This window comes from Bactrocera latifrons, unplaced genomic scaffold, assembly GCF_001853355.1.
Source record: "Bactrocera latifrons isolate USDA-ARS-PBARC rearing strain unplaced genomic scaffold, ASM185335v1 scaffold_1, whole genome shotgun sequence".
In the NCBI taxonomy this organism is placed as follows: Eukaryota; Metazoa; Arthropoda; class Insecta; order Diptera; family Tephritidae; genus Bactrocera; species Bactrocera latifrons.
In genome coordinates, this window is record NW_017534407.1 from 3056513 (window position 1) to 3079904 (window position 23392).

General features: G+C 38.1%; 1 protein-coding gene across 2 annotated transcripts in view; it reads right to left on the minus strand.

Annotated features, from left to right (window-relative positions):
* The window catches only part of LOC108965281 (protein FAM135B), a 67677-nt gene that overhangs the window by 23691 nt on the left and 20594 nt on the right, over positions 1 to 23392 (minus strand). For both annotated transcript variants that reach the window (XM_018927590.1, XM_018927580.1), the window contains exons 2-3: positions 11336 to 12444; positions 3129 to 3511 (exon numbers count right to left, since the gene is read on the minus strand). In XM_018927590.1, the coding sequence (XP_018783135.1) occupies positions 3129 to 3511; positions 11336 to 11412 (460 nt within the window). In that variant the 5' untranslated portion in view covers positions 11413 to 12444. The remainder of the gene's footprint in view (positions 1 to 3128; positions 3512 to 11335; positions 12445 to 23392) is intronic.

The following is a 23392-nucleotide window of genomic DNA, read 5'->3' on the forward strand; positions in this document are numbered from 1 at the left end:
ACCAAGTTTCATCATGATATCTTAATTTTTACTCAAGTTACAGCTTGCACGGACAGACGGACGCACGGACAGACAGACATCTGGATTTCAACTTTACTCGTTTATCTAACTCTTTTAGTTTTAGGACTTACAAACAACCGTTATGTGAACAAAACTATAATACTCTCTTTAGCAACTTTGTTGCGAGAGTATAAAAACACTTGCTCGCGACAAAAAATTATCCTCGAAGGCCTTTAATAACATTCGAAACGTTTTGCCAAAACTTTCAATCTGTAGAAAAGAGTTAGAGTTAGACTTCTTTGTTGAATAATTTCTCTCATCGTAAAGAGGACCGAATGCACTTATATACTTCAGAATGGCAAGCCTATACTAAACCGTAAGAATTATTTTGATGTTATACCAACCTAGAAAAACAAAATTTCGATAAATGGGTTTTCGCATTAAAAAATCCTTACGAATTTTCCACTGTCCACAGTAATACATCTCTGTTGATTTTAGAGATGTTTAATGCATAAATCTGTATTTATGTCTAATTTAGTGTGCGAAGATATTGGTTTGTAATATAAGAATTCTTTAGTATAATATATAATATGCAGAATAGTATACAATTCTTAAATATTCCGTTCCTTTCAGATGATAATTTTGTCGTATGCTTTTTTGGGCTTACTAAAGAATCATTTACAGTTTAGTAATTTAAATACAATTAAATTCTATTTACTCGCTTTCTTTGCAATTAAAATTAGATGAAATTTCACAGCGCGTATTTGCAACAAATCAATTAATTCATTAAATTCGCATTTACTTGCCGGCGCTTGCCACTTTATTTCACTATAGCTCGAAGTGAGTGCAGAAGTCGCGCGCACACACGCGTATGCCTCGCTGCGTCAATCGGCAGCCTGCAGTGCTTTGACAGCCGAATGTCAGATGCAGTAATTTCAATAATGCGGCAGTTGGCACGCACTGCAAGTTGCTGTCTTATGCCTGCATGCCTCAGCGGAAAGGCGGCGAAGAATTGAATATAGTGCCAGCACACGCGGTGCTGCTGGCACAGTTTTAATGCTATTAAATGCTAAAAAACACATACAACCAACTTACATGCATGTATGTGAGCACCATAATTGGGACTATTTGCTTTTGTCTAAATTTAATTTGGTTCAGTTGTTTAATAATATTACAAAAGCCCATCAAAGGGTCCACATACCTAAGATGATACGATTCTAACATAGTTTTTACTATTAACGTGGTATTTTAGTTATTTTTACGTTCACTTAGATTTAGTTCGAATCCTGTCAGAGTCACACAGTTACAGATGACAATGAAGGACCGATTTGTGATTGTCTTAAAGAAGATTGTAAATAGAATAGACCTGTATTCGCGTATGTCCTATTAGCTAACCAAGGGTGGGCTCTCTGAACATTACATTTAATGCATCGTTCTGGTACCAAAACGAGATCCCAATATGATAGTTACATGAGATGGCAACATGATTTTTTCAAATGGCGCCTATTTGTTATACCTCTTACGAAGGTGAATTAAGTTTGCCACGAAGTTTGTAATACCCAGAAGGACACATCGGAGATCGTATAAAGTATATTTATAAATGAGCTGCGTGAGGAGTTGAGTTGGTTGAGCCATATCCATTTTAATGGTTATCAAGTCCCCGTTAGGGTAGTAAGGTTCAGATAAGTGGTCATCGAGGTCATCCAAAGGCAGGCCCAAGAAACGTGCTGTTTCGACGGGGTCGGACCATAGGAAGAAATGTATCAGATTTATAGGGTTAGTTGGCCACGCAAAAATGAGGTTAGAGTCATGCGGGGACCCGTTGGATGCTCAAAATATATTTGGTAAGTCAGGATAGATTCTGAATCCAGAACAATATTGCGCAATGGTCACTCTAGATCCTTGCGGCAACTCGGGCTCGTCGTCTGAAATTTGGTGGTGGTTTGATACCAAGTACGCCATTCACTTAGAGAGAGTTGGTGAAGGTGTTAGTGGTTCTACTGCGAATGGCGGCCAGCACTTTTCTGAAGTTTGTTGCGCCCGATGTCTGGTCGGCGTAATGACTTATGTTGTCCACGTTGTTAAGGAAATACCTCTTGATATTCCTAGGAGACGTAGAGTCATGCTGCCTGTTTGAATTCCTATGGACAGTAGGGTTCTTCCTTAGAAGGACTCTGCGCGAACTTGGTTCATATTGATGAATGTCGCAGTTGTTAGTTGGCAACATGAGGCCACGTAACTTTTGCTCCAACTTCATCTTAGGTCTAAGAAGGTCTTAAGATAGCTCCACCCATTGCATATACTATACCTAAACCATGTGAAGTTTGGATGGCGCCTTTTAGCGCAAATGCGGCAGAAAAATTACCCGGGACCCGGGTGGGACTTAATGTAACGGGTCAGAAGAGGCTAAGCAAATGTGCTGCAAGCAGTTGTGATGACAAATTTAATCTAAAACTCGCAGATCCAAATGGAGTTAAATCGCCAAAAAAACCCCTTGGCCGGATTTAATCCGAGTCTATTCCAGTAACATAGAACCGGCTGTTGCGGGAATTGCCATATTCGCCGGTGCGTCTGACTGTCTGCGTATACGGACACTAGTTTCTCAGTTTTGCAGATATTAATTTCAGGATTTGGGCACGTTATTTTCTCCCCAAGAAGCTTTGTTTGTCGGAACCGTCGAAATCGGAGCATTATAGCGCTAGCGTACAAATTGGCCGATCACATCAACTTCTTGTTTAGAAGCCTTACTTTTGGTGTCCTAGCTACGGTGCAACTGGCGAAAACGTTTTTTCTTGTTCTTTGTTTTTATTAACTTCTCACCTAAATTATTAATAATAACTAACTTCGAAACCCGGCGTAATTAATTTTTTCCCTATTTGCATCATAGTATAATGAATTCAGTTCCATCTTATTTTCATGTATGCAAGAGCTCATGCACACATACATCAACAATAAATCTTTGAATTATTAAAATAGTAATTTGAATTTTTATGCAGAATATAGCACTGATTACATAGCAAGCCCATACCTATATAAAGTTCCTAATTATTTCCTTTCACAGGCATTAAATCTCTGCACTCGGCACATGCTGCATGCCGTATGGTAATAAATCTTAAATTATCACTCACCCAACAAGTGTGTGCGAAAGTGTATAACATCGCGCAGCGTCACTTCCTCATTCCGGTAGAGGATCTGAAAGACGCGCGATGCGCCACAACCGTTAATTATGCATGCAGATCCCGACAATAGGCTGCCGCCGTTCTGCAACATGCTTGGCAATGCATCCTGTTGCTGTTCACGCGGCTCTTGCAACACATCACCATCGCTGCTGCCGCCACCGCCGCCATCACCGCCACTGCTATCGCCACCATTGCAACCATTTGTGGTTGGTGGCGGCTGTGTGTGTATTTCCGCCGCGTGTGCATTGTTCTGCGGTGTGTCGGCTATGCTGGTCTCCACCTGCACGGGCAGCCGTGGAGAAACACGTAAACCGCAGCGCACCTGATAGAGTCTGCGGAAGAGTCGTAAATTAATACAAAACATATAAGCAAAGAGGAATTTATATGCGAAATTTATATACACATATAAAATATATATTTGTGGAAACAAGTATTTCAAAATGAGTTTTCTCTTTGGAGTTTGTGTGTGGCAAGCATCTACCAGTGGATAAGAATGAATTAACTGCAGCATACATTAATTTCTGCGCCATTCAATCTGCCATCAGCAACGCCGCGCTTAAATCGTCGCGTATTTGTCAATTGGCTGTTCAATGCTCTCAGCGCTCGCATGAGATACGATTATTTTTGGCCTTTTAACGGCGGAAAACATGCTTTCGTTTTTAATCTCATCAACCCAATGTTGTCGCTGCGCGTCAGATGTGCAAATCCCACATAAGCACTCGCCGTTGATCCCGACAAATAGACTGCCAGCCAAACATAGTCGACGAGAAGTCAGACGAAACGACAGCGCAGCTGTTAAGTAGACAGATGGACAATGGTACATGGCGTATGAGTAACATACACATTTGTTTCAAACTGTGTATGCGTGTGTGTGTGAAAAACATTCTTAGTCAGTCGACTGTGTGTACTATTCATAAAGACACAAAAAACCACAATCCCAACAACAACAACACTCATTGAGTGGGAACTGCAGATGTCAAATTATTTGTTATGGTTGCTGTTGCTGACATGTGTATTTCATTAACAAGCAAGTAATTTGCTGAGTGCTTAGCCGCCTCGCTGCTGGTGTTGTTGTTGTGCGGTGAACGTGTGAAGCGCACAGCTGACTGCGTGTGTGCATGCCGCACACATACATATACGCCTAACGCCTGCCTACACTAAATGTTCGATGCTCAGCCACTATGCTTGCGTTGGTTGCCATTTAATTTGTTGTTGTTGTTGCTTTTTGCTTTTAAATAGTGTTCAAGCACGTAAATGTCAAATGAAATGGGCCAAAATTAAACGTTTCGGCATCGTGGGAAAATCCAAATAAGCGTGCACTGTCGCTTATGCCGCCAAAAGTGAGCGGGGGAAATGAAGGAAAGTGACGCAAGAATTTCCTTGCTGACTTTAATTAATTTTTAATTTTATAAGGCTGTTTATGCGTTTGTTACTGGAATGCTTAAATCGCTGTCAGCACTTTTGAGCGACACTGCCTGCAGCTGGCATACTCGTTAGCTTTGCACGAAGTGTCCTTAAGCATTAATGGATTATTTTCGAAATCGAAAAGATTGTGGAAATTAAGAGTGTTCGCTCTGGAATTAAGGAAATCAGTGTCCTAACGTGCATCGGAAATTTTGAGCGCAAAATGTGATTTTTATATTTATAACATTTTTTATTTGAGCCGTTCAGTAGTAAGAGTATTAGAGTATCAGACTGAAATATAATTTTAACTAAATTTTTGTAATAGTTATTTAATGAATATATCTTGTATATCACATTTTTTTTTATATATTCTGTCGAAAATTCTTCACAGAAGCTTTTCTGAAAGGGTATAGAAAGATATTTATCTTAATATTGAACAGTTTGTATTGGATATGCAATAGGGGACCGATTTGATGTGGGTATCTTTCTGCTTATCGAGAAGGCCTGCAACAACATACACCCGAAGGCGGTTATTAGACCTCTTAATAAGTTTGACCAACCATATCATCTATAGTCTTCTTGGTGAAAGAACAGTTGAAGCAGAGTGGGGAAGTGTACCGTATTTCGGAAAGTAATAAAGGGCAACTCGCAAGATGGTGTCCTTGCCCCTTTGCACTTAATTGTAGTGGCAAACGACCTTTTTGTGGAGCCCTAAGGAGTTATACATATACAGTTTCATTTTCAATTTTCAAATAATTGATTTATTTTCATTTATTTTATATGTACATATATAAAAGAATACACAGAAAATTTCATATCGTTTCGGTGAATATTTTCGAAGTTACATGAAGTTTTGGAAAGGCATTTCTGAAGGCTCGGAGGTGCATTTCAAACTCTAAAGGTGTTTTTCTAAAATAGTGTTTTCAAAGTCGATGACCAACATTACTCGAAAAAGAGCTTCTTAAATATATCTTTTTGTAGTTAATCGAAATTTTTTGCTTACCAAAGTTTGTAACACCCAGAACGAAGGGTCGGAGACCCTATAAAGTACATATAAATGATCAGTATGTTGAGCTAAGTCGATTTAACCATGTCCGTCTGTCTGTATATATACGAACTAGTCTTTCAGTTTTTAAGATATCGTTTTGAAATTTAGCAAACGTCATTTTCTCTTCAAAAAGCTGCTCATTTGTCGGAACTGCCGATTTCGGACCACTATAACATATAGCTGCCCTACACACCGAACGATCGGAATCAAGTTCTTGTATGGAAAGCTTGCACATTTCACAATGTATTTTCACGAAATTTGGTATAGATTATTTTCCAAGGCAACAATGTAATCTCCGAAGAAATTGTTCAGATCGGCTTACTATAGCATATAGCTACCATACAAACCGAACTATCGGAATCAAGGGAAAACTTTTGCATTTGACGTGGTAATTGTTTAGATCGGATTACTACTTGTATAGCGTATAACTTCTATACGAACTGAACACATAGTTACTAAAAGAAATGCACCTGTGAAGGGTATATTAGCTTCGGTGCTGCCGAAATTAACGTTTTTTCTCGTTTTATTAACAATTTATTCCTTCGATTAATTGCTAGATTTAACATTACTTTAAGGAAATCTATTTGGTTTTTTAATTTCAGAGGATTCAGTTCAGATATATACTGGTAATCGCAAAACGTTGTTTTTTTTTTAGAGGAGTTCCAGGATATCAGCTGTAGTTCCTTTCTAAATAAATATTTGTACTAAAGCTGAGTCTTAAAATATAGTTAAATGATACCATAATACGTGTACAAAATTTTGGATCAATAAATCAAAAGTTTTCTCAGAAAAAAAATTTGGAAAATTCGCTGTTTTTCAGCCTTCTATCTCTATATAACCCCTTAAGAAAAAATGCTGCCAGGTGGTTGTCCAAGCATACAATGGAGTTCTTTAGGTAAAAGGAAATTATTAAACAATGTTTACGATTTTATTCAAGGTTAACAAAAAAAGCCACTTTTATTTGCTAGACAATACAAAATCCCCGTTCCTTCGCTGACTGGTTATAGTTTTCAATCGGTGAGCAGCGTGAAGTACTTTTGGCTTTTTTTTTATAAGAAGCTTTCTAGGAAACCGAATGCTCACGGAGAGAGTGAGGAAGGCATCGACCACCTTACACTATTATAGAAGAGTAATTAGAAAGATTTAAGGGACCCCTGGGCAATAAAGGAAGCAAAGCAAATGGGTCTGGCAGTGAACGAGGGCAAGTCGAAATATCTCCTGTCATCAAACAAACACTCGTCGCATTCGCGACTTGGCTCTCACGTCACTGTTGACACTTTGAAATTGTAGATAGTTTCGTATAGTTCGTAGCAGCTTGGAAATCCAAAAGGTGCTACTTCGGACTGAGTAGGCAATTGAGAAGTAAATTCCTCCCTCGACGAACAAAAACTAAACTCTACAAGCCACTTATAATTCCCGTCCTGCTATATGGTGCAGAGGCGATGCCAACAACTGATGAGTCAACATTGCAAGCTTTCGAAAGAACTATGAGCTGTATGAGAAATACGTCGACATTGACATAGTTCAGGGAATTAAAAGGCAGCGACTACGCTGGCTAGGTATTCGAAGCAGTACCCGCCGGGGAGGGAGGAAGAGGAAGACCTCCACTCCGTTGGAAGGACCAGGTGGAGAAGGACCTGGCTTCACTTGGGATATCCAATTGGCGCCACGTAGCGGAAAGAAGAAACGACTGGCGCGCTGTTGTTAACTCGGATATAATCGCGTAAGCGGTTTTTACGCAAATAAAGAAGAAGAAGAAGGGACCCCTTACCAAAGCTGATATTCTGGCTCTATGAAACCTTAATTAAGTCAATAATATTTTACGAGGTCGTAGTCTGCTGGAGGGCGCTCGGGAAACTCACACTAGCTAAGCAGCTGGAGCGTGTTCAAATAAAGATCACTATTGGCATCTGTGATGGACGAAGGACAACAAATGTGCTCAATGTTATTTTACACCTGCAGACATAGCTGGTAGGTGCTTGGCGACGAATACTGCTATTGGGTTTAGCGAAGCTGGGTATACGAGATGCCGGGCACGAATACACTGAAAATGTCCATTGCTTCGATTGACACTAGATCACAGTTATTTAAAGATATTGGTCGATATTTTGAATGCTAAGTCATACAAAAGCCTTGAGGTCCTTTTAATTCTTGTATGATTTGTGACTTAGTTATCCCAATTTTATGTTCCGATTTTACGCATCCCTTATACCGCACTCCTCAGTGTGCCAAGATACATATATTTAAAGTTTCATGAAGATATCTCAAATTTCACTCATTTTATTGGTTKTACAATGAACCGTAGTAAAATATCAGTACACCTTTTGCAACCGTCATATATTCAAAGCCAACCGCTAGAAATTTTTTCCTATGCAAGTCTGACGCTTTAACGGGTTCTAGTTTTTGTTTTGTGTTTATTTTCAGAACACGAAATAGTTCAATAAATAATTAATTTGTATACAAATGTGTACGCCAAGGTATTTCATGCGAAAGGCCATTGCGTGTACTCGCCCTTCATTCATACGCTTAAATACAGTTATTTATTTATTTCTTTATCTGTTGGATTTTCGTTGTGCTCAAAGAATTTCTAAATTTAGCTTTTATTGACAATCAACAAAAAACTTCAGTAATAAAAACGAATATGTATAATTCATTTGTTTTTGTTATGTACACACGCACATACTTGATGATACAAAGAATAGTTATTAATAAATACCTGGTATTATTGCTATTGGAGTGCATTTACGATTGAACGTGTAATAAAGTATTTTTTTATGAAAAATTAATTTCTTTATTCACATACAGTACAGAAGTGGATTCACTTGCGAAATACTATATGAAAAAATAAGGAAAAAAAAATTTATGTTTAAATAATGGGTCAATAGCATAAATATTTTTGTATAAAACAGCTATACTTGAAATAAGAATCTATCTTGGAGCTATGCGGCTAAATACCAAAAACAAAAATTGCTTTTAGCTTCAAGCGCACGAGAATATGCGTGTTTTTTTTTTTTTTTTTGAGAAAAATATTTATTCATAATCTACATTATTTTCGACAAATTCGTTCCCATTTCATAATATGCATTTATGATAGCGCTTCTTGTAATTGTCGAAACACTAGGAGAACTCGATTTTTTAGAGAGCATTTACTTCCTTCAGTGATTTTCATCTATTTTGTATAACGACGGTTCTTTAAGGGGTACATGGGTTTACTGGTTTTAAAAAAACGAATTTTTGATTGTCTTATCATTTCTTCTTCCTATATATCACAATCCCTAATTCATATGTTTTTTCTAATCAAGTTATTGAAATAAAGCTTTGCACAAATAGTGGCTTGACCAAAAATAATCGAAATCGGCACACACTAACCCCCACAGCGCTCATGGATTATTTCTTACCGAAAATATCGATAATCTTCTGGCACTTCTGGCTCAATTCATTGGGGAAATGTAGCGTTTTTAGTCATTTGTCATTTTGGGTTCAGTGACACGAACTCGCTATGTAAACAAAGGGACTGGACAGGAATGTATCTTTTCCTTGTTTTTCTGTGTGGTTGCACTGAACGAAATACTAATCCTATGCAAAGGAGGGGGAATAAATCAAAAGACGATATGGTGTTAATGTTATCAGGGTTGTTTCCATCTACAATCTAAACTGAGCTAAAAAATGAATATTGAGAACATTAAAAACATGTGTAGTGCTGGGGTCATGTGAATGCGTATGGTTATTGTTAGACCAATTCTAGCATATGAAGCACTGGTTTGGTGGCTGAGGAATTAATTATAATATAATATATCGATTGGCTCATGCCATTCGATTTTAACCAATGATTTGGGTATGAGTCGGGTCGACACGAAGTTTGTGCCAAAATTGTTCACATCGTCGTGTTGACATTATTTAGGAGATATTGACTTCATTTCGTAATTATTTAGTTCTGCCAGAGGGCCATAACTGGTTAGGAATGATGGGTTTATGGTTATTCTTCTCTTTTTTACTAGCGTAGACACCACTTGCGTGGTTATAGCCGAGTTAACAATATCTCGCCAGTCGTTTCTTCTTTTCGCCATTTTTCGCCAGTTGGAGAACCCAGCAGATAGATTCTTCTCCAACTGATCTCTATATCTGAGTGGAGGGTTACTTTCTTTCTGCTTCGCACAGCGGGTACTGAACAGAAAATTTTCAAAACTAGAGTGTTTCTTTCCATCCGGACAACATGACCTAGCTAGCGCACCCGCTGTCTCTTGATACGCTGAAGTATGAGAATGTCGCCGTCTATATCGTACAGCTCATCGTTCCATCGACTGCGGTATTCGGCGTTGCCAAGGCGCAAAAGACCGTAAATCTTCCGCAAAACCTTTCTCTCGAAATTCGTAACCTCGACTTATCAGATGTAATCATCGTCCATATTTCTGCACCATATAGCAGGACGAGGATGATGAGTGACTTGTAGAACTTGGTCTTTTTCCGTCGAAAAAGGACTTTACTTCTCAATTGTCTACTCAGTTCAAAGTGGCAACTGTTAGTAAGAGTGATTGTGCGTTAGATTTCAAGATTTCAAAGCTGATACTGTTGTTGGTATTGATGCTGGTTCCAAGATGGATGAAATTATCTACAACTACAAAGTTAAGACTGCTAACAATGACGTGCAAACCAAGTCGCGAATGCGATGTCTGTTTGTTTGTTGATATGAGATATTTCGTCTTGTCTTCGTTCACAATCAGCAACCAGACCCACATGCTTCGCTTCTTCATCCAGTCTGGAGAAAGCAGAACTAACGGTACGGTTGTTGAAGAAAATGATGTCAATATCATCGAAGATTTTACTAACAATTTTCTTTGACAGCAGGGTCGTTATGCATTACAGTTCTCCTCAGACTTGGCTTATATTTTTTTTGTTTCCACTGAAGAGGCCCATGAAAGGACGTCCCTATACTCACGATAATTTTTAACGAACGTCTCACCTTACTAGTCATTTGAAAAATACCTTTATAGGGAACTTGAATAAATTAAATTCCAGGCTTGATAGATATAAACTAGTAAAGCGAAATATGTCTGTAGGGAAATTGAGTGCGATTGCTCAAGTACTTTGTGCGAAATGCATATTTTATCTGGAAAGGCATCGAGGGCTCGTTTTTTCCAAGATTTTTGCAATAGCACTCCTTATATCAAAATATATTAGAGTTCATGTCGCTGCTTTATAAGTTATTCGTACAGAAGTGAAAGCACTTCCACGTAAAAATATGTAAATCTTCTAATGGGCATTTTATTGTTCGAACAACAATAAAGGAAATTCATCATTAAATCAACTTTACAAATACAAAAATTCCTAGTCGTGTTCTTGTCGAGGACAATTAAAAACGAATACTCGAGTGTTTCAAAGAGCTTTGAGATTTTCTATTTTCAAGGGAATTATAATAAAACTTGTGTATGTAAGTATGTATAACTGCAATACAATTAATATGCGCAAATGTTAATGTCATGACGACTGTGCGCACAATGCGTATTCTGAGTTAATGTGACAGCGCTACTTTATTGTCAACTGCTTACCACACACACCTTCTCATGTTATTTACCCACACACACATACAATATATCACTAGTAGTATACACATACATTTTTTCGACAGTAAGTAATGCTAATGGGAATAAGAATGTAAATGGAAATGGGAATAAGAATGGAAAATGAGAACACATCTTGAACTTACCCTCTTTGAAATAAGTCAACATTGAAGAATTTATAGAGCTCAACGGAAAATTCAATTGTTGCTTGCAGGTCGCCCATGCCGAGGCGAATGCCACAGCGTCACTGTCCTCAAGTACCGAGTCGTCCTCAACGTCCTCGACGTCGTCGTCGTCGCCGTTCTCGTTGTAGCAGTCGTCGTCTGTGCTATTGTGTTAAACACCTACGGCACTATTTTTTCCTGCTGACGTAGTAAACGTTGCTATGACGTAGCGAGTATGATGTACCAAACGCCAAGCCCAAGATGAGGGGCTGGCAATGCAACTAAGAATCCTTGTTAATCGTTGCGGCTGCGTTTGTTTACAAACCGCTTGTACCGCCGTCGTCCTGCCTTACCGCATTTGTGGTACGCTCACTGGCTACTGTTGTGCTTGTTTTTGTCGTCGCCAGTTTTGACTCGAGTATGGAGGCACTGAACAAATGGCGCCACTTGTCCTTAACATAAATCGCAAAGAACGACTGCTAAGGTCCCACTTCAGCTTGGCGAGTGTTGTATATTGAAGGCGATTTTAAAGTGAGACGCAAGCTTATACTATGCTTACGTATTTACGTATTTGTGTACGCATACATGTGTGTGTGAGTGTGCTTGCAAATTTCCTTAAGTTTCCAAGTTGGCGTGCTTGAACACAGTTCGGTCTGCCTTTTTGCTATTATTTTGTTGTTGGTTTTGTTTTCTCGGTTGCTGTATTTAAAAATTGCTACCGCTGTTATTGCTGCTTGCTACTTTAGCTGTTGCTGTTGTTGCTGCTGATTTTGGTATCGCTTCGTATTGTGGGGTTTGAGTTCCGCAATTTGTGTCATGTTTTCCTCTTGACTGCGCACGAAAGGAATTTTAATAATGCAAGGCGTACTTTTTACAAGCTTTCTACTACTTGACATTCTCCCCTTCTCATAAGTACAAACACATATAACGGTATATGCTTTCAATTCCTTTTTTTTTTATTATACATAGTAAACGCCTACTCTGGCTTTGACTTTCTCGCTGACTTAGCGGCAGCGCGAGTCATTCTCGTTGATTTCGAGTTCATCCTTTGATTGGAGAACGCTCCGAAGTGCATTGCTAGCGAAAAGAAACTGCAAAAAGATTTGCAATTGTGTACAATTCCTACAAAAGTTCACTTTATTAAAACTTTAACGAAGTCATTCACTTAAAAAGCTTATTATTTATTGATGACTAGAACGCGATAGGCTGATATCAGCACGCGCTAATGTTGGAAACACAATTTACGAGCTTGCTTTATGCCGCGTCTCGTGGCTTTTCGCCTTTAATGGCATTACGTTGTCACGCGGTGCTCACGAACTGCGAACTTCGACCGTACTAAGCACACGAAATTAGTTACGCCGGTTCACGAGCGCGTGAGTTAATAAAATTTGCTACAAATTTTTGCAAATAATTGGATCAATGCGTCATAATATGCGAGGCTAATGACCGCCCAACGACCGCAGCACCCAACTAAGCAACTAGACCACGTGCTTACTTGGACCTGGCACACAATGTGCCGTTACACACACTTGTATGCATGCGTAGAGAGCGTCTAAAAGTAAACAACAACACATAAAGCAAGCCATAAATTGGGTAAATAAGAATCGATGGGCGTCCAAGCGATTGCGTCCGTTTGAAGTGTGGTGCTTGAGCAGCGTGAATGGTCGGAGGTTTGGCACTGTTCGGACGTTTTATGGGTTTTTTTGCCCACTCGGCCGAGGTTATGAGGTCAATACGAATACCATATTGTTGCAGGGTATGAAGTAGAAAAAAAGAAGAAGTACCGCGTACTAGAATGTGAGAACATATTACTTAAAAGCACCTAAATGCGAACTCGATAAAGAAGGTAAATGCGAACGCAATAAAATAATATCCGTTGATTAGGTCAAATAGTGTATACCTTTAACACATAATGAAAGTGATTTACAATATTTTTTATGAGATAGGTTAGGTTAGATAAATAATTATCGTGGGACCACGAGTTCTGCGACATTGAGCCTGCTGCACTAGAACACCTGGTAATGGACTGCACAGTAGTCTGCAGACGTTGGCTGAAGGCCCTTGGATGCATGTTTCCAAATAGTTTTACAGCGCTCTACTAGCACCAAGCAGTATATTGGACTTTATCAATATGCTAGCGATAAATGAATCTTTTTGGTTTAGGAGAGAGCACAACCTAAGGTCTTAGTGTATTCCTGGTTTATCAATTAGGGCGCGAATAATACCGCTTGATCGGAGAGACTGTCCATTGTGATGCCTAGAATTCTTAGATATAGGTTAAAATGACTGCGAATTATCGACAAAATGCTTAGAATCTACCACGTATGTATAAATGTAGATGGCTATAATCAATTCCTCCCAATCCGCCCCATTCGTTAAAAGTATGGTAACCGCGATGCTTCAGCCTTAGTATGACAAAAGCTGAACATCTCATGATACTCATTGCAACTTTGACAAGTTGCGTCCTCCAAAATCCGTAGCGAGCTTTGGCTCTTCGCAAAAGCGAAGTACATCTGCTGGCTGCCACTTGTGCTTGAAATACAATAGAGTGGTCTGGCAGACTGAAAAAAGAGTTGATTGAGAACTCCGGACAGAACTTTTTCCTTCCAATCTTCCCCTTGACCAATATATCTATCGGAGGTACGTGGGTGGAGAAGACGTCGCCTGGCGCAGAACTGCAAGTTGGTTATCAGGGATTCAGTCGAAGTGAGAGAAGAATCCGGAATATTCCTCTATGGGGCATGAGCAATGCCGCTCTCTGGGCTCTCACATATTTCACAGAGACTTCCTACGATGGAATTTATCAAATGTACTGGTAGTAGAAGGCGGATATTAAGGGGTTACATACGTCCAGAATTTTCAAAAAATCAGTTTTTGTTATAGGTTATTATTCTTTATAGTTTTAGGCATATTTCTGTGAAAGTCGATTGTAAAAATTCCCCATAGATACAAAGTTATGGTAGAAAATCAGACCGCCCGACGAGAGTTTAATGCACACAGGTAGTTGTCCTTCGTTTGAGGCAGCTGGCCGTTTAAACACGTTTTTCTCGAGACTACTCAAGTCTCAACACCGGCACGGTCTGCATGATAACTCATGCAGTTTTTAACATTTTTTGATGCGATTTTTTTTAAATATTCGAAAATGTTTTCTCAATAGTCTGTCTAGCCGGATTTTCGATATTCTTATTAAAAAGTTTTATAAATATAATTAAAGTGTGACATTTATGACGTAAAACGCGTACTTTTGTTCTAAATTCCGTAAATTGGAAAATTTTTCGAAATTAAAAAATTTGGCTCGACAGACTATAACTACAACTTCATTTTACAAGAATTTTTTTATCTCTACAGATCCAGCACCATTTCAAGGATAAATGATGCAGACCGTGGAGCAACTTTTTTTTCATTGTACTTTGGGTCATGTGATATTTTATGTACTAATTTGTGTAAAAAAAAATTAAAATACATTTTTTTATAAACTCTAAGCACCAATAAACATTGCACAACATTTCTTTATATTCATTTCTATTGCTATCCCTTCTGAAAACAGTTTTTCTTTTAGCGCATTTTTGGTGGTGCTGGACATATGTAACCCCTTAAGCTAATTAAAACCTATATTTATTAAGTATTTGTCTGAAATTTTTTTTTTAATTTGTATAAAATTAAATTAAAAATAAATTTATTTATGTCGAAATCTTAAATTGAGAACGTACAAAATACAGCTTGTCCAAGAACTGAAGCCGCTTCACTTTCCCATGCGACATCGCTTCGCTTTATGGGCTCTTAAAAAATTCCAAGAATATCCGACTATCAGCGATGGGACCTTTTTCTGGCTCAAAGGGGATGTAAACAAACAAAATTGTCGGAAAAAACAACGGCTTGGAGGACTTTGTTGGTCGGTGGAATCATCGATTCATATTCCTTCAAAAATGATGCCGTGAGAACGTAACCGTCAATGGCGAGTTGTCATGACATGATAATCGACTATTTGATGCCTGAAGTTGAAGCACGTGTTTTCGGAGATATTGGGTTTCACCAAGACAGCTCCACTTGTCACACATCGCAACAATCGATGTATTTATTGAGAGAACACTTCAGTGAGCATATAATTTCAAGGTTTTGGTCCGGTCGATTGGCCACCAAGATCAGGCACTTGAGCAAAACATCACGTGTGTCAGTTACCAGTCGAAATGAGTCATTGGACCATCTGAGGCGTAGCCATGGTAAACGTTTGAAAGAGATAATCTTCAAAAAATAAATGGCAAAGAATCTTCTTTCGAATAATAATAAATATTCCTCATTAAATTTGAAGCTTCCGTTTTTTTTAATGTAGGGAACCTCGAAATTGATCACCCTTTTCAATATCATAAAGATCAACAATTATTCTCAATAAAATATATAATAAAGATTTGTGATATTTTTAAATAAATTTCGATTAAGAACTGCTTGGATGTGCTCTCAACAGTGATCCCCTCTTGTTCTTAGAAACAAAAAATGTTCAAAATTTACTGCGGAGTCAGAAAAATAGATAATATGTCAAATTGAAGAGCTATTGCAAAAATAAGCAAGCGCTAAACAAATTCTCAACGCTATTCATATTAGTAAAATACCAGAAATTAAGTTCAAATTTACTTAAGAGAGCAGGAACATTAATTCTGCTTATTATCGAGAAAATTTTGAACAATGAATTCAAAGTTAAGCCAACAGGTGTCGCTAACGAACAGGCACAAACTTAAGTGCGAACTCAGCACTCTCCAACCATTAATCTTATATATTTATTATTTTTCATTTAAGAACCGTCGACGCTTTGCTTGCTAGAAAATAAAGTTTATTAGCTCGCTGAAAATTAAGGAAAAATCTCTGGTTATTATTCATCCTGCGGCTATTATGTTGCGTTATTACTACATTATAGCTCAGGTAACAACAAAAGCCAACTAAGATTTCATTGTGTGTTTAAGGTATATGATTTTCCACCTTACCTAGATATAAATATACATAGGTATATATGTTTTGTACACATATACTTACGTACATAAGTGAATGCAAGCTAAGTGTAAATATAAAGCATTTGTTCTGACAGAGCGTCAAGCTCAGCCGGAATGAGGCCAAGTGGCTTCAGTGGATAAAACTTTTAATCGCCACACAAATGTTTACACATATATATCAAAGTATATATGTATATGTCTATATACATTTCGTGTACGTAAGTTTGTATATAAGTATTTCTGGAATCTACAATGGCACATAAAAACAAATATCTTTTCACCCCACCTCTGCTTTCGGTGAGTATGTAAAAAAGCACAACAATGATTAATACCAGCTCAGCGGTGTCGTTAGTTTCGCATATTCGTGGACTTGGCCTGCCTTATGTGGTGCCAACACCAGGCTAAATAAATGAGCGCTGAAATTATGTTTATAATGGGGAGAAGCATAAATATATGTTAGAATGGAGAACAAGCGGCGCGGAGCAGATAGTTAATGCAACCTGCTTGGACGCGCGATTGTTGGTGTTGGTGTTGTTAGCTGGCTGGTGTTGATGATGGCTTAGTGAGCGCAGCTTGTTGACACAATAAAATGATTGAAATGTTGAGTAGGAAGGAAGTAAGTTGAAGGGGGCGAGCAATATATGGCGGGCAGTTGGAGCCTATACCATAGTGGTTAGTATTGTATGTAAACTTCTTCTACATATTACATATGGTGTTACAATAAGGCTTGATAAGTCAATGAGTTTCTTAATTTTGTGTGCATTGACTTCAAATCTATAACTGCTGATGTCAAATGCTCCTTAATTATCAATAAATTTTAAAGCAAATGTTTAAAATGAAATAACTTCTGAAGTAGGAAAACTTCAGTGAAGTCTTATGGATAGGATTTAACTGTCATAACGAAATTCTGTCAAAATACGGGTTATTTCAGAAAGGATAACTCTTAATTTAGACTTTATATTCAAACGTAAATATAATTTAAATAAAAATATGGTATTTTTCTTCAACTTGACTAACTTTAATGCATTTGTTGTCACTTTCCTTCAATAGCAGTTCAATCGAATGGCCCCGGTGTGGCACATAGATGGCACCACTAAAATTAAATTTCTATAGTTTTTAGTTAGCCCTTACTTTCAAAAGTCATGTGTACAAATTTGGCAGTAGTCGGATCGCTAGTCCGTGAATTATTTCATTTTGAGTTAAGCAAGTTTTGTTATTGTGAAAAAAATGGATTAAAAGTAATTTTACGTGTTGAAGGGAAAAAATAAGTAGAAGTAAAAACTTGGCTTCTTGACGAGTTTCCGAACACTGCCCTAGGAAAATCTATCATATCATATCTAATAATTGGTATGCTAAATTTAAAGGTCTTGAAATAACCACCAAAGACGATGAACGCTGTTGATGTCCAAAAGGACGTTGTTACCAATGAAAATATCAAAAAAAAAAAAAAAATAAATAAATAAATAAATAAAAAATTATAATAATTTTGGATGACCGTAAAGGGAAGTTGTTCACTTTTACAGGCACTCTAAAGATATCAACTGAACGTGATCTCACATCATTCACGAATATTTGGCTATGAGAAAGCTCTGTGGAAAGTGGGTTTCGCGCGAGCTAATTTTTGATAAAAATCAACGACGAATTGATTATTCGGATCAGTATTTGAAGATGTTTAAGCGTCGTAATTCGAGTTTTTGCAGAGTAATGTGAAAAACAAATCAAACATGGCTCCATTATTTCACTCAGAAGTTCAATCGACACCCATTCGAGTGGGCTGCGCACGATGAACCCGTGCTAAAGCGCAACAGTTGGCTGACAATGTTATGCCGTCTGTGGGATGCACATAGAATAATTTTTATTGACTATCTTTAAAAAGGAACGACTATTAACATCGACTATTACATAGCGTTGTTTGGCCGCTTGAAGGACGAAATCGCCGGAAAAAGGTAGATAAAAAAAGACAATGCACCGTATCACCAGTCAGTGAAAACGATGGAAAAATGGCTTCGAATTGCTTCCGAATGCACCGTTTTCTCCACATTTGGTCTCCAGTGACTACTTCCTGTTCTCAAATCTCAAAAGATTGCTCGTTGGGAGGAAATTTTCTTTGAGTGAAGAAGCGATCACCGAAACTGAGGCCTATTTGAAGCAAAGAACAAATCGTACTACAAAAATGGTATCGAAAAGTTTGAAGGTCGCTATAGTCAGTGTATCATCCTCGACTATGTTGATTAAAAAATGGAATTTTCTAGACCTGTTATTTCGATATCAATTTGATAGTGTGAAGAATAGCAGCTTTCAATTACCTTTTCATCTTTCAAATTAAATCTTTTTTCCATTCAGCTAATTTTTTCGTCTGGGAAGCAGGTAATTTTTTAAATTTTTCGGTTGTATGGAGTGCGGAATAAGGAGGAGGGTTGATTTAGGGAAAATAAATTTTCTCTTCTTAAAAAGGTGCTTGACTTTGATCTCAACATCTAATCGATGCAGCAACGCGCAATAGGAACAGTCGATAAAGTTGCGATTTTGGTGATTATGGAAGACTTTCACTGAAAGCCAAATGTTCTCTGCGTTTGTTCAGTGCTAGATTGTCCTTGGGACGTCAGTATTTTTAATCGTTAGTTAATAAGCAGGGCATTTCATGAATATTCGCGACTTAGACAGATATGACGTAGGTAATGTAGATAAAGCCACCGTTGATGTAAAAAACAATGTTCTGTTAAAAAACTAAATGCTCTTTTCCACTTCTTGAAACCAAAATAGTAGAGGTAGCATCTCTTTGTTACCAATAACTTGAGAGCAATTGGATGAAATGTCATGAAACTTTACAGTAGTTTCGTTAAGATTAGTACTCTAAGACTGGAGGAGATATTTTGTATTCGCGGATCGACCTATCGGTTAAGAAGACCTGCATATATGACGAATATTTAAAATTGAATACGAACAGGTGTTGAATTTAAATAGCGTGTAAATAGTCTTTGGCTATTGAAAATTGTGCGGTCGAACTTCGAATCACACATCTTTTGAAGATGAGAAACTGATAGCAAGTAATACTCAATGAAGCTGGCATTTCTAAAGGTCGGATACTTTAAAAAGAGAAAATTGTGAAAATTGAATATGAAAAAGGGAAATTGTTTGAATTGAGGCCAAGGGAATTTGATAGATGATTGTGAATGACAGAAATGATGCTTGAACACTACCTGGATGGATCTATTATGACAACTCTAAGGACATATGTGAAACCTGATGATCCCATGATGCCACCGTAATGCTCTGTATTTAGAGGTATTAGAAGGGTTTGCTGCGATACCATTAATGGAGGACGATATCGACAGCAACTCAACGACAGCAACAAAACGCCCAGAATTCGCGACTAGTCATGACGCCAAGCCGACACAGTTCTTACGGGTTGGAGTTTCCTAATTGCCACAGCGATGGAAAAATGTTATAGCTTTCTTCATATGAGCATGTGATGATATGGATAAAAATATTTGAAATACTTTCTTAAATAAACATTAAAATTTTGAAAAAAAAAACGCATAAATATGGTTACAGGCCAAATATATTTTCGCGGTAAAACAGACTTCAGCTAAATTTTGTGAAGATTTTGTGAGTCCGTCTAATGTGAATAATACCTTGTGAAAATATACAATTTTATCCATGTATATATCCAAAAACCCTCGTAGCATTACAGAGAGTTGGGAAAAGTGCTTTAGTTGCTCTTCATTTTTTCCTTTCTATTGTTCGTGCCATTAAAGCAGCAATAATGAACAGACAAGAGGCGATAGTGCACCAAAAAAAAAATAAAAAAAAAAACAAAAACAGAAAAAACAAGGTGAACCCCAGCGAAATGACAGCTGTGGTGGTAGGTCACCCATATAAACGTGTGCGTATGTGTGTGTAGGCAATACCTCAGCGCCGTTGCAGGTGGATATGTGCTAGAAAACAATTCGTGCCACTGACAGTCAAGTGAAAGTGATGACGCTGCCAGCAACACACACACATCACACATACAAACATGGTAACACGAGCTTAAGCACTTTGAAAACTACTCTAATTCAGAGCAGCTTAACTGAAAGCGCATGCACATATGTACATATGTACTCACATGCTCGCACATAACGGTGATTTTTAAGTGACATGCACATGAAATTATGTGGGCGTGCAGATTAAGTGGAACGTTCCATTTATTATACTAGTTGTTGTTGCTGTCACTTTCGTTGCGGTAAATCTACGAAAACATCAGGCGCACAAAGTGTCCCAACCGCCCGTCAACCTATTTAGGAATGGTCGTTGCGAGTACAAAGCACTGGACGTGTCTTCAAAGACTCTCATTGTGGCAACACTGCTTTCACTTCCGCTTCATGTAATCGTTTAGCCCTAACATGCCTTCATTTATGTTATGTATTGTTTTCGAATATGTGACAACAACACACACAAAACTGACAGGCATTGGGATAATGCGTTATAATTTATGTACGACATCAAAGTGCATGCGCCGCTGCGTCGCACACAACCAAATTTGGGTTAGGTCAACACACGAAGGGATAATCGCGTGCTTTATTGGTTTTGTACTATGCAAGGATATCACATTGTTTCAGGGCCTATGTACAGCGCTTCCTCATTGAGTATGAGTGTACAAACACACCTGCGTACATACATATATATGATTGTGGAAAAGCACTTCATCGTTATCGTTTTAGTGCAAGCTTTGCACGCTATTATCATATATAGCGCCATGGAAATGTATAGCCTTGATTGTAGTTTAGATAGTTTGTAAATAAGAATCGGTTGAATCAACTGTGATTCCGCTAAGTGCTGCGCTATTGTGTGAGGGAGCAATGAGCGAGAAGTAATCGTAACCGATGATGGATTATATGTTTTGGATAATAAACATAAATACATTGAATATGTATAGAAACTCGCGATAGAGCTGTGTAAACTGACGTTGAGCAATACCAAATGCCTCGTCAGTATCGGGAAGGACCTCTCCGAGCCGTTCGATATCAAATGAGGTTTCAGACAAGCTGAGTCCCTATTATTCGACATCTTCAATCTACTACTGGAGAAAATAATTCGCAGCAGATATGAATAGGGAAGATACAATCTTCTACAAGAGTGTACAAGTGCTGGCGTACGCCTATGACATCGATATTATTGACCATAACAACCGCGCCGTTTGCGTACATAGGTTAGACAAGGAGGCGTATGCGTCTGGTAGTGAACGAGGGCAGGACAAAATATCTCTTGTTATCAAACAACAGTCGTCACACTTTGTACCTGGCTTCTACGTCACTGTTGGCGGTCATAACTTCGAAGCCGTAGATAACTTAGTTCAGCGAATTAAGAGACAGCAGCTACGCTGGCTAGGTGGTGTCGTCCGAATGGATGAAAACGCTCCAGCTCAGAAAGTATTCGATGCTGTACTCGTCGTGTGAAGCAGAAGAAGAGGAAGACCTACACTCCGTTGGAAAGACCAGGTGGAGAAGTACACCTGAGTATACTTGGAATCTCCAAATGGCGCCAAACAGCGAACACTAAGAATGACTGACGCGCCGTTGTAATTTGGGCTATACGGCGTAAGCTATGCCTACGCTAATAAAGAAGAAGAAGAAGGAAGTGGCGTTCACATATTCGTTAGTTGATGGCTTGAATAATTTTAGTCCGGGTTTAAATCTCTCTTAATTGGCAACATTCTGCTACTTTTTAGGCTTAAACTATACCAAATTTCACTGTTTTTTCTCAACCTTCCGCCGGTGGTACATAAGACCTCCATAATGTGGTGTTTAATTCTTTATAGCGCAATAAGACATTGAATTTCAGTTTCTCCACTTTCAAATATGCCCGAATAATAATGATGAAATAAACTCTACCAGACACAAGTTCTATTTCCTTGCCCTAGTTCAAGATATATGGTATTACTCAGCATATCAAATTCATATCTTTTCTTACCAAAAATTCTTGGACTATATTTTCTTGGATTTCTTGAAAAGGAGCGCCAAACTAACCATCAGGCGCATTGTGCTTCCAAGTGATAATAAATTTGATAGAATATCGGATGTTTTCAACCTAATGTTTTTTAAGTTGAAAAAATGGGAGCTATGGCTGAAGGCTTATCATCCAAAGTCATGCTTTGCATACCGCCGATTTCACTTGACCAAATTTATGAAAAGTGGGATATAGGAGTAGGTGTCCTCTGATAACTCCTAAAATGTTTTGAATTCCCGTTTTGCTTAAAAGTAAAAGTTTCAGGTTTGCCCATCATCAACGCGGTGCCAAAGTAGCTTTGTAGAATATCCTGTGTTGCTAGTGCTAAAAGCTCTGAAGTGTTCCTCCAAGGTTCTTTGCTTCAAGCAATTATTGAATGAGCTAAATGGTCTAGAGCAGCTTAAGGAAATTATGTTGCTGACTGCCTCTGAGCGAACCAACTTGTCTGTCATTTTCTTTTATACCTATATAAGTTTAGCAGTGAGAGTGTTGTTAAGATCTTAACTTTGCATAACTTAATGCGGTAAGACTTAGTGCCGCTTGTCCATGCACTAAAAGATTAATGAACTTCCTGGCTAGTGTAGAAACCCACTTGACGCCTATTCTTAAGCCAACAATTTCAAATTAAATCAATCTGAAATATTGATTTTTCGTTTAGTTTGAAGTTACCTTCTGTATAAGGATTGTTACATAAGAATCCCACTTCTGTCCACCCTCAAATTCTGACATTAAATTTTCGTCATTCGAGGTATTTTAATCTCAAACCGGGTTAATTTAATCATGGTTTCTTGTATACAAATTTTATTGAAATCACGGAAGTATTTAGAGAAGAAGATATAGAATAATGTCACTATTTACTTTTTGGTGTCCCAAATTTGCGATACTTATGTTGAAGCATCTTGGACCGCATATCTTAACCATTTGAAAATCGACATGACCGCCAAAGTAGATTTATAATGAGCGCAAGAGCTTTATATTTCGAAGAAAGCTCATTATCAACTCTCGAAGAAGTATACATGACAGTAAAGTATCCGAACATTTCTTTGGTCGATATGCATTGCTGAGTTGG